Here is a 26,193-nt window from a genome sequence, read left to right as displayed (position 1 = left end):
CTTCCACTTCCGGATGATGCTCCCAACAGTGGAGACAGGTAGGCCCAACTCCTTGGAAAGGGTTTTGTACCCCTTGCCAGCCTTGTGACCCTCCACGATCTTGTCTCTGATGGCCTTGGAATGCTCCTTTGTCTTTCCCATGTTGACCATGTATGAGTGCTGTTCACAAGTTTGGGGAGGGTCTTAATTAGTCAGAAAAGGCTGGAAAAAGAGATAATTAATCCAAACATGTGAAGCTCATTGTTCTTTGTGCCTAAAATACTTCTTAATACTTTAGGGGAACCAAACAGAATTCTGGTGGTTTGAGGGGTTGAATAATAAATGACCCTCTGAATAAACTTTTCACAATTTAAAAAAAAAAAAAAAAGAAATAACATTCTTTTTTGCTGCAGTGCATTTCACACTTCCAGGCTGATCTACAGTCCAAATGTCACAATGCCAAGTTAATTCCGAATGTGTAAACCTGCTCAATCTGCAGGGGGTTGAATACTACATGTAGGCACTGTATATTCCATCCAAAACAGTGTATTAGAGATTTGTGGACCAGACAACATTCTGGCATATATGGGGGCCTTTCGCTATTTCCCCAATGGCAGATGATGGGAAAGATAAAAATAGGATATGATTCCGAATAGTAAAATATATTACTCGGCACTATCTTCATACCAACATTAACTTAACTGGAAACCGTTACGATGGCACCATTTCGCTTCATTTCATTTATTTGTCATTTTGTGGCGCCATTTTGGGGAATTGGTACAAGTTACTAGACTTATGATCTCTTATGATATTCAACTTCCAGTCGTTTTCTTGGAACAAGTTAATATTGTCCCCTGAGGAAGCAGCGCTTTAGATGGTGAAGATACAGGCCTTCTCTCTCTGCCTCTGTAGAGTATAGCAATGCTGTAAACCTTGCATGTATCCTTCCGGCCCTCCCAACCTTCACCCACTTATCTGCCACTGCAAGACAAAGTAAGGAAGCCCAAAGCAACACTTCTAATATCAAACGTCCTTATCCATCACAAAGAATGGAAAAATGTCTTTGTATAAATACTGAAATGTTTAATTCACACACAAATAAAATACCACTCATATCTACACACAGGTAAAGTGAAAAAAATATATAAATAAATTCCGTATATACAGTATGTGCATAAATACATTGCATTACCTTCTGAGATCGGATAATCCAAGGGTTCTGGCTCATTGGTTGGACACAAGAAGCAAGGGCACAGTGGAGAAGCCATGCTGTGATGGGTCAGATGTTACATTTCTGAATATTGTTTACACAATCTCTTTCCTCACTGACTGGAAATGATCATGGCTGGACAGCCCATCGGGGGAGCTTTGTTTGTCTGCACATGGCTGCCTCCATATTGTCTCCATGCCCCTGTTAAAGGCGGTTTACAATTAGCCCTTTCCTTCCCATCTATCCTGGGTTCAGATTGTAGACATAAGAGCATGAGAGAGGCGAGACTCCGATCAGACACGGTCGAATGAGTGAGGTCCCTTGAGTAGGCAGGTGGGTTCACATAATTTGATCAAAATGTATAAACACCTCACATTTCTAGATATAGTAAGTACAGTGGTAAGGAAATATAAAACTATAAAATCACGTGTATACATTTCATAACGCGCTCAGGGTGCTCTTCCGCCTTTGTGTTTGTTGGCTTTTACACTCCACGTCACAGCCATTTTGCACCTCTTCTTTTATTTTGTTAGGATGTTTTGGTTATATTTTGGTATACGTATTGTCCCACACAGTCATTTGGTCACTCTGGACCTTGTATGTATATGGGCACTGCCAGCATTGAACATGAAGGGTCAGTGGCATTCTGCAGCTCAGCTAGTGTTACAGTACTAGGAGTTGAAGTATCTTGGTTGGATGGCACTGCCAAGCGTTCACTGCCACCTGCCGATCCATCGACTACAATAGAAAGCACAGCATCAGTTTGCTGATAATTCTCTTCTGAAGAACTTGTTTCATCCAGTTGCTCCCTACTGCTCTTCAACTCTGTCAGTGTTGTCGTCTCCTCATCCTCATCCTCTTCCTCCTCAGGACCAGAATCTTCATCTTGCTTCCCTCGTCCTCGCTTTCTTTGTCCCTTCCTGACCTAGAAAAACAAATAACAGAGTAAAACTACATCCAGACATCCTGATGATCTGTAACACAAATAGTTGGTCCTATAGTGCTCAGTTATCAGCAATCTATTTAAAATGAAATCAGCAGTCTGACTAGTTAATATTGATACCAGCCATGATGGATTCCTCACAGAATTCAGCCCAGGATGTATTCAGATTCAGGAGTACCCTGGATCAGTAGTGTGGGGGACGTGTAGTGCGACAACTTGGGGAACACTGCTTCCCTACTATATATCCAACTAAAGGATGCCTTATTATCGGTGATATTTCTCAACAACTTATTACCTTGTTTTTTAGGTGAAGCTTTCCAGAACCAGGTATTTGCTTATTTTCCCCCAGACTAGCTAATCTTCATCCTCTTAATAAGGCTGGTCTGGAGAAACCACTGCGGACTAAACAGTGGCCAGACATTCCCATGTCAGTAGTCACAATGCCGTCAGCCTATACAGGAATACAGATGTGTAGACACCCAATGCCAAAATCCTATACAGTCTGAAAGCATGGCATACTGGAGCTGGCATATGGAAACCTGCCCTGTAGGCCTTGATCAGACTGGGCTCTAATATGGGGTGCAGCAGGCTCCGAGACTCCATGATCAAAGACTGTCCACTGTTGTTCAGAAGGTAACTTTATGTCTGTGTCCAAAAAACACATGTATTACCTATATTCGTGAAAGTGCATGCATATTGAAATTAACCCTATAACAAAATATTTTTATCACAGATTAGATTTGCTTTTAAAGGAGAGGGCTCAGAACTGATCTCACTCCATACACGACAGGTGTCAACTGGCCACCATTCTGCTGAACTATAGAGCCACCAAAATTCTAAAAAAAAATAATAATACTACTACTCACCTCACCGCTCTCTTGCGCTACGCACTGTTCCCAAGTCTGGTTGGTCCTTTTCTTACCATCACTGTGAGCTGAAACCCTGTCTTTGTGCATGTGCATCATAAGTTTGCATCATGAGCCTATGACGCATATGTGCATAGACGTACCTGCTCTGGTCGCGGTTGGAAGTCTCAGCCTAGCATGAAGAAGCTCAAGGTTTCAGCGTGCGGTGGTGGTAATAAAAAGCACTGAAGACCGGACGAGGGAACAACGAGCAGCAGAAGTGGATGGGGAACTGTGGGGTATTAGTTTTTTGGGCTTTTTTTTTTTCTACATCTTACTTTTATTATTCTTTGGGGTCTAGAGAGACAATAGAGCTTAATAAGTAACCCTAGAGAATAATAAAGGACAAAATGCAAGTTCTAATGCAGGTTTGCCAATGAAAAAATAATGTTGTGGGTCTCAGAAAATAGTGACAAAAACAATTTTTTTTTCTTCATTTCACAACAGTTCTATAATTTTTTAACCACTAGAAAAAAAAAGTATAGAGGTTTGGAAGCACAGTAATTACACTAACTTCGACTATCATGTTGGTAGGTTATATTTATCGCACACTGGATGCCATTAAAACAAAACCCAAACAATAGTGGTGGAGATTATTTTTTTTTTCTTCACCAGAGATGAAATTATTTTTCCATTTTTCAGAACATTACATGGTAATGTGAATGGTGTCTTTCAAAAATACATAGGCCAGTGTAGACGGAAAAATAAGTTATGGTTTTTAGGAAAGGGAAACATGAAAAGTAAAAAAAGGTCAAAAACTTAAAACCTAGAAATTGAAGATGTACAACGTAATGACAGTAGAATAACTATCTCTACATGTTTTAGGAGACAGGTTAATATGTATCAGGGCTGCTCATCTGTCCCTTGGAGTGTCCAATCCTTTGGTTCTGACACGCCCGCCCCAGGGCCTTAGGGTGCTCGGAACCGGGCCGGACTAGTCTGCGGACATCAGCGGTGGCCCGGCTCTGTGACCCTGGCGGTGTCTTTATAATAAAGGGGGATGATGATGGGAGTTGTAGTTTTTATTAAATAAAGTACGTGACGCCACTTGCAGTGTTCGGCTATGAGAGAGAATCGCCGCTGCATAGTCTCTCACGGCTGGGGCTGTTGGTATTGAGCAGCTCGGATGTTATGGCCCTCCGCAAGTACAGCTAAGCCTCAGGGAAAAATGATGATGGTTGTAGTATAGTGAAAGTGGGTGATGCAGAGGTGGAGGAAGAATTCAGACAACACAGGGACTGTGGTTCAACTTGTTCTTTACTCACTGGTTCTGTGGTACCGCCACCCATCTGGTGCTGATCTTTGCCAATCTGGGTCTCAGGTGATCCTGTGTTCCTTTGATCCCGTTGCTGGTGTTGTGACCCGGTGAGCTCTTACTCCATGCACCCTTCTGTAATTGGTGGGTCCCCGTGGGGGGTCCCCTCCTGGTCTCACAGTCCTGGCCCATATGGCAGGCAGCTTGAACTTCTCAATGGGTTGGACCTCTGCCCCAGTTCCCAGGTCCCCTCTTTGCTGCTGTGCCCCGGGACTCTAAAGTTGGTGAGGAACCTTGATGATCCCCTCACCTAGCAGATTTAACAGGTGAGCCTAAAGCGTCGTCCTGTACTAGGTCTCTGTACCCCGCCTGTGCTCAGTCCCATGAATACTAACACCGTACTCTCCCTGGCGACCGTACTCCTTTTGACCCACCAATGTCACTCCTCGTGTTTCTCACTGGACCAGAGTCTCCTCACATCCTCCCTGACTCAACGTCAACTCCTGCTGACTTTCAAATGTCCCTGTCAACTGTCCAGACTAGCCCCTCCCGTGTCTCTGACTAGCGGGTTTGGATAAGTCCCGACCAATAGGTGGCCATTAACAGATCCGTCTCTAGCCTGTTAGCCAGTCTGGAAAAAGGGCAAAGAAATGTGTGTGTTTTAAATGGTGTTATTTGGTGTTTACCCGCACTGCTCTCTAGAAACCCTGGATAAGCACTGCACCTGTAACTGGATACAGTACCCTGTGGTACCTGACGCCTCAGGGGCACCACAATTCCATGGAGGAGTCTGACAGCAGCTTATGCACCTTCCACAAGTGAAATAAACTTACACGCTCTCTAGGTATGCATGTTGATGGTATGCTATCTCACATGTATGGCCAGCACTGGAGCTAATCTGTTAAGAGGACTTTCCTTTGTGGTCGGTCATGTCACCTATTTACAAGGGAAAACAGCAGAACTTCGCAAGCAGCTAAGTATACAAAGCATATGTGCGGCAGGAATAGCTGTCCAAAGAACAGCTGACAACGTCTTCCGACAGCTATCAGTTTACAACCAGTTTAAAAAAAATCTGTCACCAGATTTCGGGATACATTACAAACATTTATTCAACCCGATGAGGCTGGTGTACTTTGAAAATCTATGTCAGAGTGGCTGTAGAATTCTCTTAAGGTTTCTCTCTCTGATTCTATTTTTTTATTTTATGAGAGATATACCGTTAGGTCCAGAAATATTTGGACAGTGATAAGTTTTGGCATTTTAGCCATTTAGGAAAACATATTCAAGATACAGTTATAAAATCATTATGGCCTTAAAGTGCAGACTCTTGGCTTTAATTTTAAGGTATTCACATCCTAATTGCAGTAAGGGTTTAGGAATTATAGCCTTTTAATATGTAGCTGCCTTATTTTCATGGGGCCAAAAGTAATTGGCCAATTTTCTCAAAAGCTCATTAATGGTCTACATGTGCTATTCCTTCATTAATTAATCATAAATTAAGCAGGTAAAAGGTCTGGAGCTGATTCCATGTGTAGCATTTGCATCTGTGACTGCACCCTAAAGAACACTTCATGTGAGCAAATACCGAGGGTTAATAATAATCATAATAATAATAAGTTTTATTTCTATAGCGCCAACATATTCCGCAGCACTTTACAATTAAGAGGGGACATGTACAGACAATATGAGACAATACAAAATAACAAAATTAAGATACCAGGAGGAGTGAGGGCCCTGCTCGTAAGCTTACAGTCTATGAGGAGATAGGGGAGGCACAAAAGGTGAATGGGGGGGAGACAAGCTTGTCATATATGGTCCAGCCATCGATTTAATAGGGTATTCAAAAGCAGCTGCATGAACCAGTCGGTGAGAATTTATACAGGTACAGGGGACAAGAACTGGAAGTACATTTTTTGAAGGGCAGAAAGGGACTAGATTAGATCAGGGCAGTGAGGTGATAGGCTAGTCTAAAGAAATGCGTTTTTAGGGCCCGCTTAAAGGTGTGGATGTTGGGAATTAATCGGATTTCTCTTGGTAGTGTGTTCCAGAGCATAGGCGCAGCTCGTGAGAAATCTTGAAGACGGGAGTGGGAGGTTCGAATTGTTGAGGATATCAGTCTTAAGTCATTAGCAGAGCGGAGGGCACGGGTGGGGTGATAGACAGAGATGAGGCAGGAGATGTAGGGTGGTGCAGAACTGTGGAGAGCTTTGTGTGTGAGAGTGATAAGTTTATATTGGATTCTGTAACGGATAGGCAACCAGTGCAATGACTGGCAAAGAGCAGAGGCATCAGTGAAGCGGTTGCAGAGGAAAATGATCCTGGCTGCGGAATTCAGAATGGATTGGAGAGGGGAGAGTTTAGTAACAGGGAGACCAATTAGTAAAGAGTTACAATAATCCAGGCGAGAATGAATAAGAGCGACAGTAAGAGTTTTTGCAGAGTCAACGGTAAGAAAAGGTCGAATTCTTGAGATATTTTTGAGGTGGAAGTGACAAGAACGAGCAAGTAGGGTTAATCAGCCTTAAAAATAGAAACGCCAGATTAGACTGCCAAAATTCATCAAAGAAGCTACCCAGTTCTGGAAAAGCATTCTGTGGACAGATGAAACTAAAATCAACCCTTACCAGGATGATGGGAAGTAAGAAGTATGGAGACGGCTTGGAACAAAGGATATCACATCCTCTGCAAAACATGGTGGAGGCAGTGTGATGGCATGGGCATGTATGGCATCCAATGGCACTGGGTCACTAGTGTTTACTGATGATGTGACTAAAGAAGCCAGATGAATTCTGAAGTGTACAGGGCTGTACTTACTGCTCAGATTCAACCAAATGCAGAAAGGTTGATTGGACGGTCTTCACAGTAAAGATGGACAATGACCCAAAATATACTGTGAAAGCAACCCAGGAGATTTTAAGGCAAAGACGTGGAATATTCTGCGATGGGCAAGTCAAGCACCACTCCTCAACCCAATCAAGCTGCATTTCACATGCTTAAAACAAAACCTAAGGCAGAAAGACCCACAAACAAGAAACAGCTGAAGTCAGCTGCAGTAAAGGCCGGCAACACATCTCAAAGGAGTATACCCAGAGTTTGGTGACGTCCATGGCTTCCAGACTTCAGGCCGTCATTGCCTAAAAAGCGATTCTCTATTTATGGTAAAGTTAATTTGTCCAATTACTTTTGAGTCCGTGTAATGAGGAAGCTTTGTAGAAAACTGGTTACAATTTCAAAACTTTTCACAGGATATTTTTGTTCAACCCCTTTAATTAAACCTGAAAGTCTACACTTCAATTGGATCTGTTTCATTTTAAATAAATAGTGACATACAGAGGCCAAATCATGAAGATCCAGTCACTGTCCAGATATTTCTGGACCCAACTGTAGGTCATAATGTCTACAGTTTTTATTACGTCTGGTGACAGATGCAGCCGTAGTGGGCGCCCAATTGACTAGACCATGTATCCATGAAATGTATACCATAGCACTCAGTCAGGTGGCTGCACTTCTGAACAGGCGCACATGTTCTAAAATATATATGAAATTGCACCCAAACATTGTTATTTTAAGAATTACTGAATAGTTTTATGAAATGGGGCGACACTGTGTTTGCAGGGGATGTATAGACTGAGCATTTATAGCAGAGCTGGGGAACCTTTTTTCTGTTGGGGGCCATTTGGAAATTTCTACCAACCTTCGGGGGCCGCACAAAATTATCAATGTTTAAATGACCCTGTTATATTGGGTGAAACAATTAATTAACTGGGGGCATGGGGCTGGGGGCGCAGGCACCACACGCGGGGCTGGGGGTGCAGGCACCACACGCGGGGCTGGGGGCGCAGGCACCACACGGAGGTTGCGCTGCACACAGGACTGGGGGCTGGGCTGCACACAGGACTGGGGGCTGGGCTGCACACAGGACTGGGGGCTGGGCTGCACACAGGACTGGGGGCTGGGCTGCACACAGGACTGGGGGCTGGGCTGCACACAGGACTGGGGGCTGGGCTGCACACAGGACTGGGGGCTGGGCTGCACACAGGACTGGGGGCTGGGCTGCACACAGGACTGGGGGCTGGGCTGCACACAGGACTGGGGGCTGGGCTGCACACAGGACTGGGTGATGGGCAGCACACAGGACTGGGTGATGGGCAGCACATAGGACTGGGGGGGCTGCACACAGGACTGGGTGATGGGCAGCACATAGGATTGGGGGGCTGCACACAGGACTGGGTGATGGGCAGCACATAGGACTGGGGGGGCTGCACACAGGATTGGGGGGGTACACACAGGACATTGGGGGGCTTCACACAGGACATTGGGGGGCTGCACACAGGACTGGGGGAGGGGTGCACACAGGACTGGGTGATGGGCAGCACATAGGACTGGGGGGGCTGCATACAGGACTGGGGGGGCTGCATACAGGACTGGGGGGGCTGCACACAGGACATTGGGGGATTCACACAGGGCATTGGGGGGCTGCACACAGGACGGACTGGGGGAGGGGTGCACATAGGACTGGGTGATGGGCTGCACATAGGACTGGGGTGGCTGCACACAGGACTGGGGGAGGGGTGCACACAGGACTGGGTGATGGGCTGCACACAGGACTGGGTGATGGGCTGCACATAGGACTGGGGTGGCTGCACACAGGATTGTGTGGGGGGTGCACATAGGACTGGGGGGGCTGCACACAGGATTGTGTGGGGGGTGCACATAGGACTGGGGGGGCTGCACACAGGATTGTGTGGGGGGTGCACATAGGACATTGGGGGGCTGCACACAGGACTGGGGGAGGGGTGTACACAGGACATTGGGGGGTACACTGTGCTGAGAGTTTCATGCAACTCTGGGGGAGAGGGTTTACAGAACTGGGGTTTAGGCACAAAGCATTGGGCAGGGCACATAGCAGCAGAGGGTCGGCGCTGGACTCACAGCAGCATTGCATTCACATCACCGGAGTGCAGGAGCCGGACACACTGCACCAGAAGGAGAAGGCGGGCACTGATCTCCGGAGGGCAGGGGGCGTGCACACAACGCTGGAAGCTGTGAGGCTGCTGTGGACCCGCCCACAAAGTAAGCACTGGCCGACGGGAGAACACATTGCAGCACAAACAGCAATGTGTGGATTTAAAGGGCCGGCGGCAGCAAGACCGCGGTGACAGCACGAGCACTGCCTCCCCCGGGAATCTGCCCGGGGGCCACATAAAAGGTCATGACGGGCCGCATGCGGCCCGCGGGCCGGAGGTTCCCCACCCCTGGTTTATAGCATCTGAAAGCACAGGTTCATATTTTTATGGACATTTTGTTCTAACTATATAGCTTTTACATAAATCAGTGTTCTTCTCACCTGCTCTTTGTCATTTTCTAGATGTAGTCGACACTTGTGCTCTTTTAGATACTTCTGCCGGGTAAACCCTTTGCCACAGTTCGGGCAGCAGAACCTGTAATTCCCAGTATGGCTTCGCTGATGTTCTATCATGTGGGCGCGCCGACTGAACGACTTGGAGCAGTACTGACACTTGTGCATTTTCATTCCTGATTTGGAAACAAAGCAAACAAGTACAAGGTATAATTTAACACAACCACTTGTATTGTCCACTTATAGGAAATGTTTAGAGGTGAATTACTGTATATTATGCCCATGTACGAGGGGCTGCTGATAAGTCTTTGGCTTTGTGATCATTTTTTGTTTCTATGGTAACGAATGTTACATCCCATGAAAGCCTTATGTGTCTAATATGTTTTCAAAATTTTGTGTTCGTTGCTTATGGCAACAGTGTTCTACGCATGTGGAAAAACAAAATGGCAACGTCTAATGCGATATTCACAGCAACAGAGCAGAGGAGTGATAAAATTCTTGTTTCTGCAAGGAAAGTTTGAAAATGATATTCATGGTGATATGTCGCAGACATTGGGGGATCAATGCCCTTCATATTCCACAGTTAAAAACTGGATTTCCAAATTTAAAATGCACCACTTCAGCACCAATGATCAGGAACGTCCTGGACGACAGAGAATGGGTGTTCCGGAGATCGTTGATGCTGTGCACAACCTCATACTGGTGAATTGAGGAGTTTAAGCTAAAGCAATAGCAGACATCATAGGCATTTCCCGAGAATGTGTGTCATTATCCATGAAGATTTGGACATGAGGAAGCTATCTGCAAAGTGGGTCTGTGAATGTTTGACAACAGATCAGAGAAGTATGCGAGTGAAAACTTCCCGGTCCATTTGTCAGCATTTCCGGACTGATATGAACTTCCTGGATTGACTGGTCACTATGGATGAGTCCTAGATTTATGTGTATAACCCGTGAAAACAAGGAGCAGTCAAAAGAGTGGAGGCACAGTGGTACTTTTCGTCCAAAGAAGTTCAGGGTGCAAAAATCAGCCACTAAGGTGATGGCGTATGTGTTCTGGGATAAGGAGGGTGTGATGCTAGTGGACTACCTTCAAAAGGGTTCCACCATCAATGCAAGGTATTACATTGAACCTTTGGACCAATTGAAGGCAGCTCTGAAGACCAAAAGGTGCGGCAAGCTGTCCAAAGTAATCTTGTTCCTGCAAGACAACGCCTCTGCTCACACTGCACAAGCGACCACGGCAAAACTGGCAGAGCTGGGCTTCCAGCTGGTGGACCACCCACATTATTCACCAGATCTAGCTTCCTCTGACTATCATCTGTTTCCCAACCTGAAGAAACACCTCAAGGGTACCAAATTTCACACCATTTCTGAAGCCATGGCTGCTACGGCTGCCTGATTTGAGGCACAACCGAAATCCTTCTTTTTGCTAGGCTTAAAGAACTTGGAATACCAATGTAAAGAAGGGAATTTTGTTTACTTACCGTAAATTCCTTTTCTTCTAGCTCCAATTGGGAGACCCAGACAATTGGGGTGTATGGCTTCTGCCTCCGGAGGCCACACAAAGTATTACACTCAAAAGTGTAAAGCCCCTCCCCTTCTGCCTATACACCCCCCCGTGCATCACGGGCTCCTCAGTTTTGGTGCAAAAGCAGGAAGGAGGAAACTTATAAATTGGTCTAAAGTAAATTCAATCCGAAGGAAGTTCGGAAAACTGAAAACCATTCAACATGAACAACATGTGTACACAAAGAACAACAGCCCGAAGGGAACAGGGGCGGGTGCTGGGTCTCCCAATTGGAGCTAGAAGAAAAGGAATTTACGGTAAGTAAACAAAATTCCCTTCTTCTTTGTCGCTCCATTGGGAGACCCAGACAATTGGGACTTCCAAAAGCAGTCCATGGGTGGGTAAAATAATACCTCGTAATAGAGCCGTAAAACGGCCCCTTCCTACAGGTGGGCAACCGCCGCCTGAAGGACTCGCCTACCTAGGCTGGCATCTGCCGAAGCATAGGTATGCACCTGATAGTGTTTCGTGAAAGTGTGCAGGCTCGACCAGGTAGCCGCCTGACACACCTGCTGAGCCGTAGCCTGGTGCCGCAAAGCCCAGGACGCACCCACGGCTCTGGTAGAATGGGCCTTCAGCCCTGAGGGAACCGGAAGCCCAGAAGAACGGTAGGCTTCGAGAATTGGTTCCTTGATCCACCGAGCCAGGGTGGATTTGGAAGCCTGTGACCCTTTACGCTGGCCAGCGACAAGGACAAAGAGTGCATCCGAGCAGCGCAGGGGGCGCCGTACGAGAAATGTAGAGTCTGAGTGCTCTCACCAGATCTAACAAATGCAAATCCTTTTCACATTGGTGAACTGGATGAGGACAAAAAGAAGGTAAGGAGATATCCTGATTGAGATGAAAGGGGGATACCACCTTAGGGAGAAATTCCGGAACCGGACGCAGAACCACCTTGTCCTGGTGAAACACCAGGAAAGGAGCTTTGCATGACAGCGCTGCTAGCTCAGACACTCTCCGAAGTGATGTGACTGCTACTAGGAAGACCACTTTCTGCGAAAGGCGTGAAAGAGAAATATCCTTCATTGGCTCGAAGGGTGGTTTCTGAAGAGCCATCAGCACCCTGTTCAGATCCCAGGGTTCTAACGGACGCTTGTAAGGAGGGACTATGTGACAAACCCCCTGCAGGAACGTGCGTACCTGTGGAAGTCTGGGTAGGCGCTTCTGAAAAAACACAGAGAGCGCTGAGACTTGTCCCTTAAGGGAGCCGAGCGACAAACCCTTTTCCAATCCGGATTGAAGGAAGGAAAGAAAAGTGGGCAAGGCAAATGGCCAGGGAGTAAAACCCTGATCAGAGCACCAGGATAAGAATATCCTCCACGTCCTGTGGTAGATCTTGGCGGACGTTGGTTTCCTGGCCTGTCTCATAGTGGCAATGACCTCTTGAGATAACCCTGAAGACGCTAGGATCCAGGACTCAATGGCCACACAGTCAGGTTGAGGGCCGCAGAATTCAGATGGAAAAACGGCCCTTGAGACAGCAAGTCTGGTCGGTCTGGTAGTGCCCACGGTTGGCCCACCGTGAGATGCCACAGATCCGGGTACCACGACCTCCTCGGCCAGTCTGGAGCGACGAGGATGGCGCGGCGGCAGTCGGACCTGATCTTGCGTAACACTCTGGGCAACAGTGCCAGAGGAGGAAACACATAAGGTAGTTGAAACTGCGACCAATCCTGAACTAATGCGTCTGCCGCCAAAGCTCTGTGATCTTGAGACCGTGCCATGAATGCCGGGACCTTGTTGTTGTGCCGGGACGCCATTAGGTCGACGTCCGGCATCCCCCAGCGGCAACAGATCTCTTGAAACACGTCCGGGTGAAGGGACCATTCCCCTGCGTCCATGCCCTGGCGACTGAGAAAGTCTGCTTCCCAGTTTTCTACGCCCGGGATGTGAACTGCGGATATGGTGGATGCTGTGGCTTCCACCCACAGCAGAATCTGCCGGACTTCCTGGAAGGCTTGCCGACTGCGTGTTCCGCCTTGGTGGTTGATGTATGCCACCGCTGTGGAGTTGTCCGACTGAATTCGGATCTGCTTGCCTTCCAGCCACGGCTGGAACGCCTTTAGGGCAAGATACACTGCCCTTATCTCCAGAACATTGATCTGAAGGGAGGACTCTGGCTGAGTCCAGGTACCCTGAGCCCTGTGGTGGAGAAAGACCGCTCCCCACCCTGACAGACTCGCGTCCGTCGTGACCACCGCCCAGGATGGGGGTAGGAAGGATTTCCCCTTCGACAATGAAGTGGGAAGAAGCCACCACCGAAGGGAGGCTTTGGCTGCCTGAGAAAGGGAGACGTTCCTGTCGAGGGACGACGACTTCCTGTCCCACTTGCGGAGAATGTCCCATTGAAGTGGACGCAGATGAAACTGCGCAAAAGGAACTGCCTCCATTGCTGCCACCATCTTCCCTAGGAAGTGCATGAGGCGCCTCAAGGGGTGTGACTGGCCTTGAAGGAGAGATTGCACCCCTGTCTGTAGTGAACGCTGTTTGTCCAGCGGAAGCTTCACTATCGCTGAGAGAGTATGAAACTCCATGCCGAGATATGTCAGTGATTGGGCCGGTGTCAGATTTGACTTTGGGAAATTGATGATCCACCCGAATCTCTGGAGAGTCTCCAGAGCAATGTCCAGGCTGTGTTGGCATGCCACTCGAGAGGGTGCCTTGACAAGCAGATCGTCTAAGTAAGGGATCACCGAGTGTCCCTGAGAGTGTAGGACTCCTACCACTGTTGCCATGACCTTGGTGAAGACCCGTGGTGCTGTCGCCAGGCCGAAAGGCAGTGCCACGAACTGAAGGTGTTCGTCCCCTATGGCGAAACGCAGGAAGCGCTGATGCTCTGGTGCAATCGGTACGTGGAGATAAGCATCTTTGATGTCGATTGATGCTAGGAAATCTCCTTGGGACATTGAGGCGATGACGGAGCGGAGCGATTCCATCCGGAACTGCCTGGTTTTTACGTGTTTGTTGAGCAGTTTTAGGTCCAGAACAGGACGGAAAGATCCGTCCTTTTTTGGCACCACAAACAAGTTGGAGTAAAAACCGTGACCCTGTTGCTGAAGAGGAACAGGGATCACCACTCCTTCTGCCTTCAGAGTGCACACCGCCTGAAGAAGAGCATCGGCTCGCTCGGGGGGCGGAGATGTTCTGAAGAATCGAGTCAGAGGACGAGAGCTGAACTCTATCCTGTAACCGTGAGACAGAATGTCTCTCACCCAACGGTCTTGTACCTGTGGCAGCCAGGCGTCGCAAAAGCGGGAGAGCCTGCCACCGACCGAGGATGCGGTGTGAAGAGGCCGAAAGTCATGAGGAGGCCGCTTTGGGAGCGGTTCCTCCGGCGGTCTTTTTAGGACGTGACTTAGACCGCCATGAATCGGAGTTCGTCTGACCCTTCTGTGGCCTGTTGGACGAGGAGAATTGAGACCTGCCCGCGGGCCGAAAGGACCGAAACCTCGATTGTACCTTCTGTTGTTGAGGTCTATTTGGTTTGGACTGGGGTAAGGATGAGTCCTTTCCCTTGGATTGTTTAATGATTTCATCCAATCGCTCACCAAACAGGCGGTCGCCAGAAAATGGCAAACCGGTTAAGAACTTTTTGGAAGCAGAGTCTGCCTTCCATTCACGTAGCCACATGGCCCTGCGGACTGCCACCGAATTGGCGGATGCTACCGCCGTACGGCTCGCAGAGTCCAGGACAGCATTAATGGCGTAGGACGCAAACGCCGACGCCTGAGAGGTTAAGGACACCACCTGCGGAGCAGAGGCACGTGTGACTGCATTAATCTGCGCGTGACAAGCTGAGATAGCTTGGAGTGCCCATACGGCTGCGAATGCCGGAGCAAAGGACGCGCCGATAGCCTCATAGATGGATTTCAACCAGAGCTCCATCTGTCTGTCAGTGGCATCTTTGAGTGAAGCCCCATCTTCCACTTCAACTATGGATCTAGCCGCCAGTCTGGAGACTGGAGGATCCACCTTGGGACACTGAGCCCAACCCTTGACAACGTCAGGGGGGAAGGGATAACGCGTGTCCTTAAGGCGCTTAGAAAAGCGCGTATCTGGACAAGCTCGGTGTTTCTGGACTGCCTCTCTGAAGTCGGAGTGATCCAGAAACGTACTCATTGTACGTTTGGGAAACCTAAAACGGAATTTCTCCTGCTGAGAAGCTGACTCCTCAATTGGAGGAGCTGGGGGAGAAAGATCCAACACCTGATTGATGGACGCTATAAGGTCATTCACTATGGCGTCTCCTTCAGGTGTATCTAGGTTGAGAGCGGCCTCAGGATCAGAATCCTGATCTGCCACCTCCGCTTCATCCTCTAGAGAGTCCTCCTGCTGAGACCCTGAGCAGTGTGATGACGTCGAGGGAAGCTCCCAGCGAGCCCGCTTAGGCGGTCTGGGACTGCGGTCCGTGTCAGAGACCTCACCTTGGGACCTATGAGTCACCCCAGGAGCACTTTGCTGCTCCAACCGAGGGGGGCCTGGGGTCAATGATTCAACAGTGCCCGGGGCCTGTGTTACCGGCCTGGACTGCAAGGCTTCTAGTATCTTAGCAGACCATTTATCCATACTCTCAGCAAGTTTGTCAGCGAATACTGCAAACTCCGTCCCTGTCACCTGGACAGTGGTAGCAGGTGGTTCCACTTGGGCCACCAGTGGCAGAGGCTCCGGCTGAGTAAGTGCCACAGGGGCCGAGCATTGCACACAATGAGGGTAGGTGGAACCTGCCGGTAGTATAGCCGCACATGAGGTACAGGTTGCAAAGTAAGCCTGTGCTTTGGCACCCTTGCTTTTTGCGGACGACATGCTGTTGTCTCCTCTGAGTACAATCCAGGAGGGTATATAGCCAAAAACTAACAGTGCGACCGTACAGAGTAAATGTATAGCATATAGGCATATATATATATACACACTGCGGCACCCAGGGGGGCCAGCACCTAGAAACAGGTGCGGCTTACCGACTGCCCAAAGCGGTTGTGTGACCACCAGATTCCCTGCCTGGGCCTCCCAGAGCCGTGTTGTCTCTCCTCTCCAGCTTCAGAAGTGCTGACAGGAATGGCTGCCGGCGTTCTGTGAGGAGGAGGGGGCCGTGGGCGTGCCCTAGAAAGTGCGGGAATCTGGTGCCCCACGGTGCTCAGTGAGGGGGGAGGAGGATACAAAGTATGCTCCAGCCCTCAGCGCTGACGTCCAGTGCAGCGTCCCTCCCTTCCCCTGACTGGCAGGCCCGGGGGCGGGAATATGGGGTACTAGGCCGCAGAAGCCGGGGACTAAAGTTATAAGCGCGGGCGGCAAACAAGCGCGGTCAGCGCGGTATTCCCGGCGCACTAACACACCCAGCAGTGCTGCAGCGTGTATGACACAAGTGCTCCATGCGCCGTCCCCAAGGGGACACAGAGTACCTCACAGTAGCAGGGCCTTGTCCCTGACGATAACCAGCTCCTGTCCAGCAGATTCCCCAGGGGCTGCGGAGGGAGCACGGTTCCAGTGCCTGGAGACCGATTAGGATCCCACTTCACCCAGAGCCCTTAAGGGATGGGGAAGGAAAACAGCATGTGGCTCCTGCCTATGTACCCGCAATGGGTACCTCAACCTTAACAGCACCGCCGACCAGAGTGGGGTGAGAAGGGAGCATGCCGGGGGCCCTGTTATGGGCCCTCTTTTCTTCCATCCGATATAGTCAGCAGCTGCTGCTGACTAAATTGTGGAGCTATGCGTGCATGTGTGCCTCCTTCGCACAAAGCATAAAAACTGAGGAGCCCGTGATGCACGGGGGGGTGTATAGGCAGAAGGGGAGGGGCTTTACACTTTTGAGTGTAATACTTTGTGTGGCCTCCGGAGGCAGAAGCTATACACCCCAATTGTCTGGGTCTCCCAATGGAGCGACAAAGAAAAGTGTGTTGACATCAGTGGAGAGTATGTGGAATAGGCTGGGGCCACATGGGGAATACTGCGATCCCCTCGCATGACACTTCGCCCACGCTGGCAGCACAGCAGAGCTGAGTGTCATGCAAGTGTGCCTGCAACTGAGGTCCGACCGTGCGAGCGGACCTGAGCTGCGGGGGGCGGGCCGGCACTGAGGAGGGGCAGACCGGTGCTGTGGAGAGGCGGGCCGGCACGGAGGAGGGGAGGGAGGGATTTATCTCCCTCTCTCCTCCGTAGCCGGCTATTGCCATTCTCGCACTGCACTCGCGGTACACCAGTGTACCGCGAGTGCAGTGAGATTTTTCTCTCGCCCCATTGACTTGAATGGGTGCGAGAGCAACAATGAGCGCATTACAATCGCAGCATGCTGCGATTGTTTTCTCGGTCCGATTAGGGCTGAGAAAATAATCGCTCATGGGTGCTGACACACAGGCTAATATTGGTCCGAGTGGAATGCAATTTTTTTATCGCACTCCACTCGCACCGTTTTTCTCGCCGTGTGTATTAGGCCATAAATGTAAAGTTTCATTTTTTGATCTCATTCCTTATCAGCAGCTCCTCGTACAATGCAAAGTGTGGATTCTAACCCTAAACACACAATAAGCATAATCTTGGGTTTAGGAACTTGATTTATATAGCTTTTTACACTGAGGAGTTGATTTGATTGTTCATGTTCCTATAAAAACCTGTGCACAGATGTCTTCGCCATAGGTAGGAACTTACCGGAATGGGACAGAACATGAGCTTTTAGCTTATCTGGACGATTAAACTCCTTGTTGCATCCGGTATGAGATCTGTAAAAAGTTGGACACAAAAAATGTAATTTATGTTGCTTTTTTTCATCACGATGCTATACATTACTGAATGGTTGTCCAATTTACCACCTATACAAATGCACATTCGGTTTTAGTAAGAAAGCATCTGTTCTTAATAGTGAGAGATAGAAGAAGCCACCAGACAGCTCTTCTGATGGTTTATCTATCTCAAAAAATAAAAGATCCGGCATGTAAAAATCCAACAGCCCGATCCTCTTCAGCTATCTTTCTCCTGTATACTGTAAAGGTATCTGTGGTCAGACTAGGCTTGGAGTACGTCATACACAGGATCCCTGATGAAGAATGGAGGAGGACATAATGGAAGAATGGAGGAGCCCCTTGTGCTCTGACCCTATGGCTTCTCAAGCTGCAAAATATTAAAGGGAACCTGCCATCAAATTTTCATGTATAAACCAAAGCTATCACCAGCAGTGCCTTTACCATAAAGGTGCAGATTACCCCCTGACTCCCCCTGCATACACTCCAAATACCGTTTGAAAATCTCCTGTGCTGTATGTAAACCTTTTGGTCTAGTCTGATGGGTGTGCTTTCTGTGGCGTCTATCCCTCCTCTCCGCACTGATAGCCGTCCTCATGTTATGATTGCCAAGGATGACACCTCCTGCATCATCCACACAGCCAGGTGAAATCTTGCGCACACGCAGAGCCATCACTGGTGCATGAAACTAAAAAAGTTTGTTCCTGCGCAGAGATGTCGCCATTTCTTGCATATGTACCTATGTATCAGGTTCTGCCCACAGTAGGACAGAGCATAATGCACCTGTGCGAGCCAGTGATGGCTCTGTGCAGATGCGGCATATTACCTGGCTATGTGGATGATGCATGAGGCGATATCCACGTCAATGATAAAAGGACAGCGATCAACGCGGTGAGGAGGGACAGAAGCCGCACCAAGGACGCCTGCTGGACCGGACAGAAAGATTGGCACCTCTCACACATACTCTCTCTTTCATCCATTTTCGGAGAAGGAAAGAAGGCTGCCTAGACAATCGTTGGTTTCCTTAAAGGTTTATATGGATATTATGCTCTCAGCAGAATGGAATAAGGTGAGAATTTGTCCTTGCTTCGCCACTATATTGGTATCAGCACTGTTGCCCTATGAAGCATAAGCCTCGCTTTTCTTGCTTTATGTACTAAAGGTATAGTTGTTTTATCACAAAATACATTAAAATCCAGCAAAATGCAAAAGAGGGGTAAACACATACGCAAAGGGGCACTTGTATTGTTTGTAGGGCTCGTGAATCAGCATGTGTCTCTTCAGCTTGTCCTTTCGATTGAATGCAGACTCACACAATGAACATCGGAATGGTTTTTCACCTAAAATAGCAAGAAAAAAGCTGCGCAGTTATTAATGTAAGTTACAAAATTAGGAAAAAAAATATTTCCCTCAAGAAACCTCCCAAATTGAGGCCATGGGACATGACTACCTGAATGGATGTGACTGTGAAGCTTCAGGTAGTGCTCCCTTCTAAATAATTTCTTACAGATCTGACACTTGTAACGGCCTCCTCCTCCATGTGTGGGCAAGTGTCTCCTAAGATATCGTTCACATGGAAACACCTAAAAACAAAAAGTATAAAAAGCTGTGATAAGAGTTGGAAATATGAGTAAACTTGGTGGCCATTTAATGTTGCTGGACCCTCATTTTGACAATATCCTAGTCTAACCTTTAAAATACACGACTGACAACCCTCCGCTCAGATACGCTTTTGGCTATGATGCTTCAGCAGCTAAAAAATGTTAAAGGGTTTGTCTCACTTTCAATCTCCTAAAGCTCCTGCCTGATTTGTTCATTTGGTGCATGGAGGGGATATTAATTCTGTATCATTCAAAGTTATTGAAACTGTTGTGCCATCAAAATGAGTAGGTTATTGGACTCATGCACGAACTATGCATAAGGCTGGCCTTCCCCGCATTCTTTTGTTGAGGAAGTGATGTCATTGTCTGTTGACATCACTTCCTGTCTTGGAGTGCAGTGGAACGCATGTTGCACCACAGATGTCACTTCCGGTCTCATTTTTTAAAGCATGTGTGGTGCGTTGGAATGTATGCTGCACTATGACACCATGCCTTACCGAGTGGATCATTTTTCTTCAGCTCTGGATGGTCCCTATGTCGCCTGTGAACCTCACCGGCTATGAGGAAAAACGCATTGGGAAAATAAATTGTCCTACTAAAATGGATGGATTTTTTGGCCAGTGAGACCACTGGTCAATAAAGATTTTTAGTACCTTATGGGGACCACACTTGACTATATTAACATATTAGAGGAGTGCTATATATTTATTAATATTTATACTTTTATGAGTAAGTGGGGATATTACAGAAAGAGTCTAAAGCGGGCTTTATACGCTATGAGATCGCTACAGCGATCTCGTTGGGGTCACGGATTTTGTGACGCACATCCGGCTGTAGTGATGCCGTTGCGTGTGACACCTATGAGCGATTTTGCATCGTCGCAAAAACGTGCAAAATCGCTCATCGGCGACATGGGGGTCCATTCTCAAATATCGTTACTGCAGCAGTAACGAAGTTGTTACTCGTTCCTGCGGCAGCACACATCGCTCCGTGTGACACCGCAGGAACGATTAACCTCTCCTTACCTGCCTCCCGGCCACAATGCGGAAGTCAGGAGGTGGGCGGGATGTTCGTCCCGCTCATCTCCGCCCCTCCGCTTCTATTGGGCGGCGGTTCAGTGACGCTGCTGTGACGCTAATCGAACCGCCCCCTTAGAAAGTAGGCGGTACGCCGGTCACAGCGACGTCGCAGGGAAGGTAAGTCCGTGTGACGGGTCCAGGCGATGTTGTGCGACACGGGCAGAGATTTGCCCGTGTCGCACAACCGATGGGGGCGGGTATGCACGATGGCAATATCGGTACCGATATCGCAGTGTGTAAAGCGGCCTTTAGTTAAATGCAAACACCATTACGTTCACAGTTAGGGTGTCAAGCTCCGCGGTCAGACAGGAAATGTATAGGGAAAGATTAAGGGTCATAATTAGCCTACTTTACATCCAGTATATTTATCTTGTAGCTTCTGCAGGTGATTATCGGTTATTTTTCATACCTTTATCCCTTGATCACTATAAGTTAATAGTGTCATTTATCCCAGTATTCCTGTATACTGTATCATGTTGTACAGTATATGATTATGTATGGGGACTCCAATGAGTGTTTTTAGTGCTTGATTAAATAAAGATTATTATATAGGGGAGTTTTTTCTACTTGTTAGTTTCACTAAGTTGGGCCCACTACTTAATCTTCTAGCCCTTCTTTTTTTTGTCCCACAAACAGCCCAAAAATGCTTTAAATGTATTAAAAGGGTTTTCCCCGCAAAGCTCATTTGAATAATCAAATCTTGAAATAATAAATTCTACAACTGAATGTGTTTAAAAAAAATGTTCCTGTGCTAAGATACTCCTATATATGTATCCCTGCTGTGTACTGTGTAACGGCCGTGTCTGACCGTACAGGGACATGGGCTGATCATACCACATCTCCTGGGCAGTTGAGGACTCCAAAGAGTATAAAGACATTATAGCAGGGGATTACATGGAATCACATGATTCTTTTTGTGAGGTAAAACATTTCCATACCCGTTTTTAAAAAATGTTTTACCAGAAAGAAAAAATTAATTTGCGATCCCATCCTGTAATGTCTGTATACTTTTTTACTTTCTCCCCAGCCCAGGAAATGTGGTATGATCAGACCATTGCCCCGTGCAGTCAGAAACAACCATTAAACCATACATAGCAGGGACACATATATAAAGATTATCTCAGCACAGGAACTTTTTTTTTTTGTTAAAACACATCCAATTGTGGAAATTATTATTCCAAAATCTGTTGAATAAAATGAACTTTGTAAGAGAAAGAAAATTTGGAGTATTCACTCAATCTCTCTTTCGGAGCCTTCATTAGGTAACCCATGGGTGCGTGCTGCTGCAACTAGGAGGCTGACACTAGGCAAGAAAAAGGTTAGCTTCTCCTCAGTAGTATAAACCTACCAACCGAAGCCAAGCTGATCAGTTAGTGAGAAAGCAGTAAGAAAAGCAACCTGAAATATAAAGACTGGTCCAAAAGAAGCATCTACAAGGGCAGGTGATGTGTCCCCCAATGAAGGCTCTGAAAAAGATTTTATGGTGAGTACCCAAAATCTTCTTTTCTCTATCGCTTCAATGGGAGACACAGGTAACCAATGGATTTCCCAAATAGTCCCCAAGGGTGGGAAGAGCAAACACTAGAGGAAAATGGCAGTGGTTCAGGTCGAAACTGGCTATTGTAAGTTGCAAGGCCCTTTTGCCTAGTCCTGAACTGCCAAAGAAAAAGGTAAGAAAGGTGTATACCAAGCAGAACTTGAAAAAGGTAAGAGCAGATAACTGGAACAGCGTAAAAAAGCTGCCAACAGGGGCCTGACGAACGAATAAGAAGGCATAGATAAAAAAAAAAAAAAACGGAAACCTCAGCAAGGGCCCTCTGTCCTTAGCCAAATGTGTGTCCAGAATGGTAGAGCAAATCCAGATCAGAAGACCATTATGAAGATTCTCTGGATCCTGCACATAAAATCAGAGCAACTAAGTAAACTGTGCTAGACAGAAGGGGCACTGAGACACACTCTGATCAGGTACAATATATCTTAGAGACGGGTCACGAGGTTGAGAAGGAGGAAAAAAAAGAAACAAAGAAGATATCTCACTCAAGGGAGAAGAGTGTGAACTGCCTTAGGAGAGGAGAGGAAATCGGACATAGGATCACCTTGTTCAGATGAAGGTTAGGAAGGAAGAACAGCAAACCAGGGCTGCTAGTTCTGAGACACGCCCAGGGAAGTGATTGTCGCTGAAAAACCTTTTCCCTGGAAACAAGGGAAAGAAGACTAGAAGGGATTCAAAGGAGAGCGCTATAGAGCATTCAACCCCAGATGAGTTCCCAGAGACCCACAGGAGGCCACTAGAGACTTACCGAACGTACCCACCTTAAGGGAAAACTTGATCCGTGAATGGCAAGCTAAATCCCATGAAAGGAGTAAAAAGGCAGAGACTGGACCTTGGAAAAAAACCGAGGAAAAGACCAGAATCAAGGTCCGAGGGCAAAAAAGGTTAGGAGGGAGGAAGGAGAAGAGAGCTTCCCCACTTTGATAGAGATCAAAGCCCTAAATGGAGAAAACGGAGCTCTAAGGCGGGCTTTGCACACTACGACATCGCAGCCCGATGCTGCGATGCCGAGTGTGATAGTGCCCGCCCCCGTCGCAGCAGCGATATGTGGTGATAGCTGGCGTAGCGAAAGTTATCGCTACGCCAGCTTCACACACACACTCACCTGCCGTGCGACGTCCCTGTGGCCGGCGACCCGCCTCCTTGTTAAGGGGGCGGGTCGTGCGGCGTCACTGCGACGTCACACGGCAGGCAGCCAATCAGAGCGGAGGGGCAGAGATGAGCAGGATGTAAACATCCTGCCCACCTCCTTCCTTCCGCATATCCTACGGAAGCCGCAGTGAGGCCGGTAGGAGACGTTCCTCGCTCCTGCGACTTCACACACAGCGATGTGTGATGCCGCAGGAGCGAGGAACAACATCGGACCGTCGCGTCAGCGTAATCATGGATTACGCCGACGCTGCACCGATGATACGATTACGACGCTTTTGCGCTCGTTAATCGTATCATCCAGCCTTTACACACTGCGATGTCGCATGCGATGCCGGAAGTGCGTCATTTTCAATTTGACCCCACCGACATCGCACCTGCGATGTCGCAGTGTGCAAAGTGCCCCTTAGGGTTACTTTGCACACACAGATAAATCTTTGGCAGATCTGTGGTTGCAGTGAAATTGTGGACATATTATTCCATTTGTACACAGCCACAAACCTGGCACTGATTGTCCACAATTTCACTGCAACCACAGATCTGCCGCAGATTTATCTCTGTGTGCAAAGTACCCCTTAGAATAGAATGGATCAGGAAAACAGGTATGAAAGCTTTCCCCAAGGTGTTTGCGAGAAAGAAGACTACCTCTGTGAGGTACCTCTGTTCCAGAACTCACAGGATGACAGAGACAACATCTAAGGATTGCCATGCCTGGATACAAACTGAGGAATCCTGTTACATACATTGGATGCTATCAGAATCAGGGATGCTCTGCCATAAACGAAAAAGGAAGAGGACTGTCTTCTGAGGCACAGACCTCATAAGAATACTAGAAAAGTGTCTTAAGCAGAAAGATATGCCGTGACCTGACAGTGAGACCCGTGGTCCTTTCAGCAGCCTAGAAAAAGTGAGTGAAAAGAAACATCTGCAAGTCCGTGCAACAGAAGCCGCCCATAGGTTCCATGGAAGATATCCTTGGTAGCAGAGACTGCATCCTCGTGAGCCTAGAGGGATCCACCATCCTATAAGCTTGAGGTGCAGAGAAAAACAAGCGCTGCTGTCCTACCATTGTATTAAGAAGAGACGGAAATGAAAAACCTGAGGGGCTCTCTCATAGAAATGAAGGTCTCTACTGGCATATGGGAGAAAACTGGCAAACAGATGACAATGATGAAGACCGTCTTTGCTAGGATGTTTGGTCTCTGGACTCTCTCTGTATCTTTCCCAGACAGGCGACAGCCCTGAAATGGAAGAAAGCAATGGATCCTCTGAATGTGGATTTGCTTATCTTGCATAAACTTCATCGAGATATTATTGTGAATATGTTGAGACTGTCATTAGCTGTAAGGAGACAAAAACAGGCAGACACTGCTTCGTTGACACAACAGCACAGCACAGAGGACTGACCCCATGAACCACAGGGGCAGACTTGGCAAGAGGTTCTGTATGTTGGTATGGGATGACAGGGTGAGACCAACCTGAACATAAGTGACATGAACTTGTCACCTACAGGGAAGATTAAAATACGACTAGAAAAACTTAAAGGCTGTGAGCATAGGTAAATTCTCCAAAGCTGTGGACTTGGTCTGAACACCATAGTTGGATCAAACAGATCTGAATAGAATAGCGGCCTGATAGGGAAGGGACGAACTCTAGCGACTGGTTGCAAGGGCTTCTGAGCCAGGGGTGAGGAAGCATGGTATTGTAGGAACAAGAAACATATAGAAAGGCCCATGGGATATCCTTTGTGTAGACTAAGGGCACCAAATGCAAGCCTGCATTAGATGCATTAGCATGTTTCACTCCCAGGAAGTGAGAAATAGGGCACGCTATTATTGTGGGCAGTGGGGTGGGGGAGGGGTGGGGGGGAGTGTGTGGTGGATAGGCTAGAAATCTTATTGAAAACCACAGCATAAGAAGTGTGCTGTTTATCCCGGGTTTGGAGCCTGTACTTCTAAAGATGTTCTGGAGGTTGCACAGTGGGATCCCAGGACAGTGATCAGAGGTGGAGCAGGAGAGCACACACAAGTTATTGCGCAACTGAAAGAGAGGAGAAGTCCAATTGCCTGAGAGCGGTGCCAAAAAAGGTGCACAGTATGATTGGTCGAGATGGGTGGTGACGTGGCCTGGCCGCAAGAGGAGGCCTCGGCAAAAGCCGGGGAGTACATTTTAGAGGAATCAGTTGGCTGGTTCCTGGGCAGCACAGGGAACATGGTGGGGCATGGAAAAAAGGGGAAGGGGAGGAAAGAGGTCATAAAGTCAAATTCTGGGATAGTCAGAGGAGAGAGGGTACAGCAGGCGCACAGAAAAAACAGACGAAGGCTGTTTTGCGCTGACCTGCACTTCAACGAGTCTGTAGAAGAAACAGGGGAAGGTTAGAAAGCCTGTTGGGACACCCCCTACATCTCACCCATTACTAAACAAATACAGGAATACATACATAAATTTTTAAGGCAGGAGGCAAACTGTGAGCTGGACCTAGGGATAAGGTGGAAAAATACCTGTCCTGAAGGCCCAGGAATCCTTCTTCGTAGATTGAAGATGGAAGAAGGTCATCAGAAGTCCTGAGCACTGTCAGTCAGTCAGCTGGAGGGAATCCGGTCTGTCTTGCCTCCCTGCACGTCAGGCTCTGAGGCAAGCGAGTAAGGGGCACTTTGCACACTACGACATCGCAAGCCGATGCTTGCGATGCCGAGCGCGATAGTCCCCGCCCCCGTCGCAGCTATCATGGTGATAGTTGGCGTAGCGAACATTATCGCTACGCCAGCTTCACATGCACTCACCTGCCCTGCGACGTCGCTCTGGCCGGCGACCCGCCTCCTTATTAAGGGGGCGGGTCGTGCGGCGTCATAGCGACGTCA

At 48.0% G+C, this 26,193-nt stretch overlaps 1 protein-coding gene across 2 annotated transcripts in view; it reads right to left on the bottom strand.

The window, feature by feature from the left end:
• Positions 1-416: 416 nt before the first annotated feature.
• The window catches only part of ZNF341 (zinc finger protein 341), a 69,575-nt gene continuing 43,798 nt past the window's right edge, over positions 417-26,193 (bottom strand). Inside the window, exons 12-16 of one of the 2 annotated variants that reach the window (XM_075349935.1) lie at positions 19,402-19,534; positions 19,180-19,291; positions 17,863-17,933; positions 9,640-9,827; positions 417-2,114 (exon numbers count right to left, since the gene is read on the bottom strand). In XM_075349935.1, the coding sequence (XP_075206050.1) occupies positions 1,773-2,114; positions 9,640-9,827; positions 17,863-17,933; positions 19,180-19,291; positions 19,402-19,534 (846 nt within the window). In that variant the 3' untranslated portion in view covers positions 417-1,772. The remainder of the gene's footprint in view (positions 2,115-9,639; positions 9,828-17,862; positions 17,934-19,179; positions 19,292-19,401; positions 19,535-26,193) is intronic. The other variant, XM_075349936.1, reaches the window with a different exon arrangement.

Source organism: Anomaloglossus baeobatrachus, chromosome 5 (assembly GCF_048569485.1).
Source record: "Anomaloglossus baeobatrachus isolate aAnoBae1 chromosome 5, aAnoBae1.hap1, whole genome shotgun sequence".
NCBI lineage: Eukaryota > Metazoa > Chordata > Amphibia > Anura > Aromobatidae > Anomaloglossus > Anomaloglossus baeobatrachus.
This window is presented reverse-complemented; position numbering and strand designations above follow the sequence as displayed.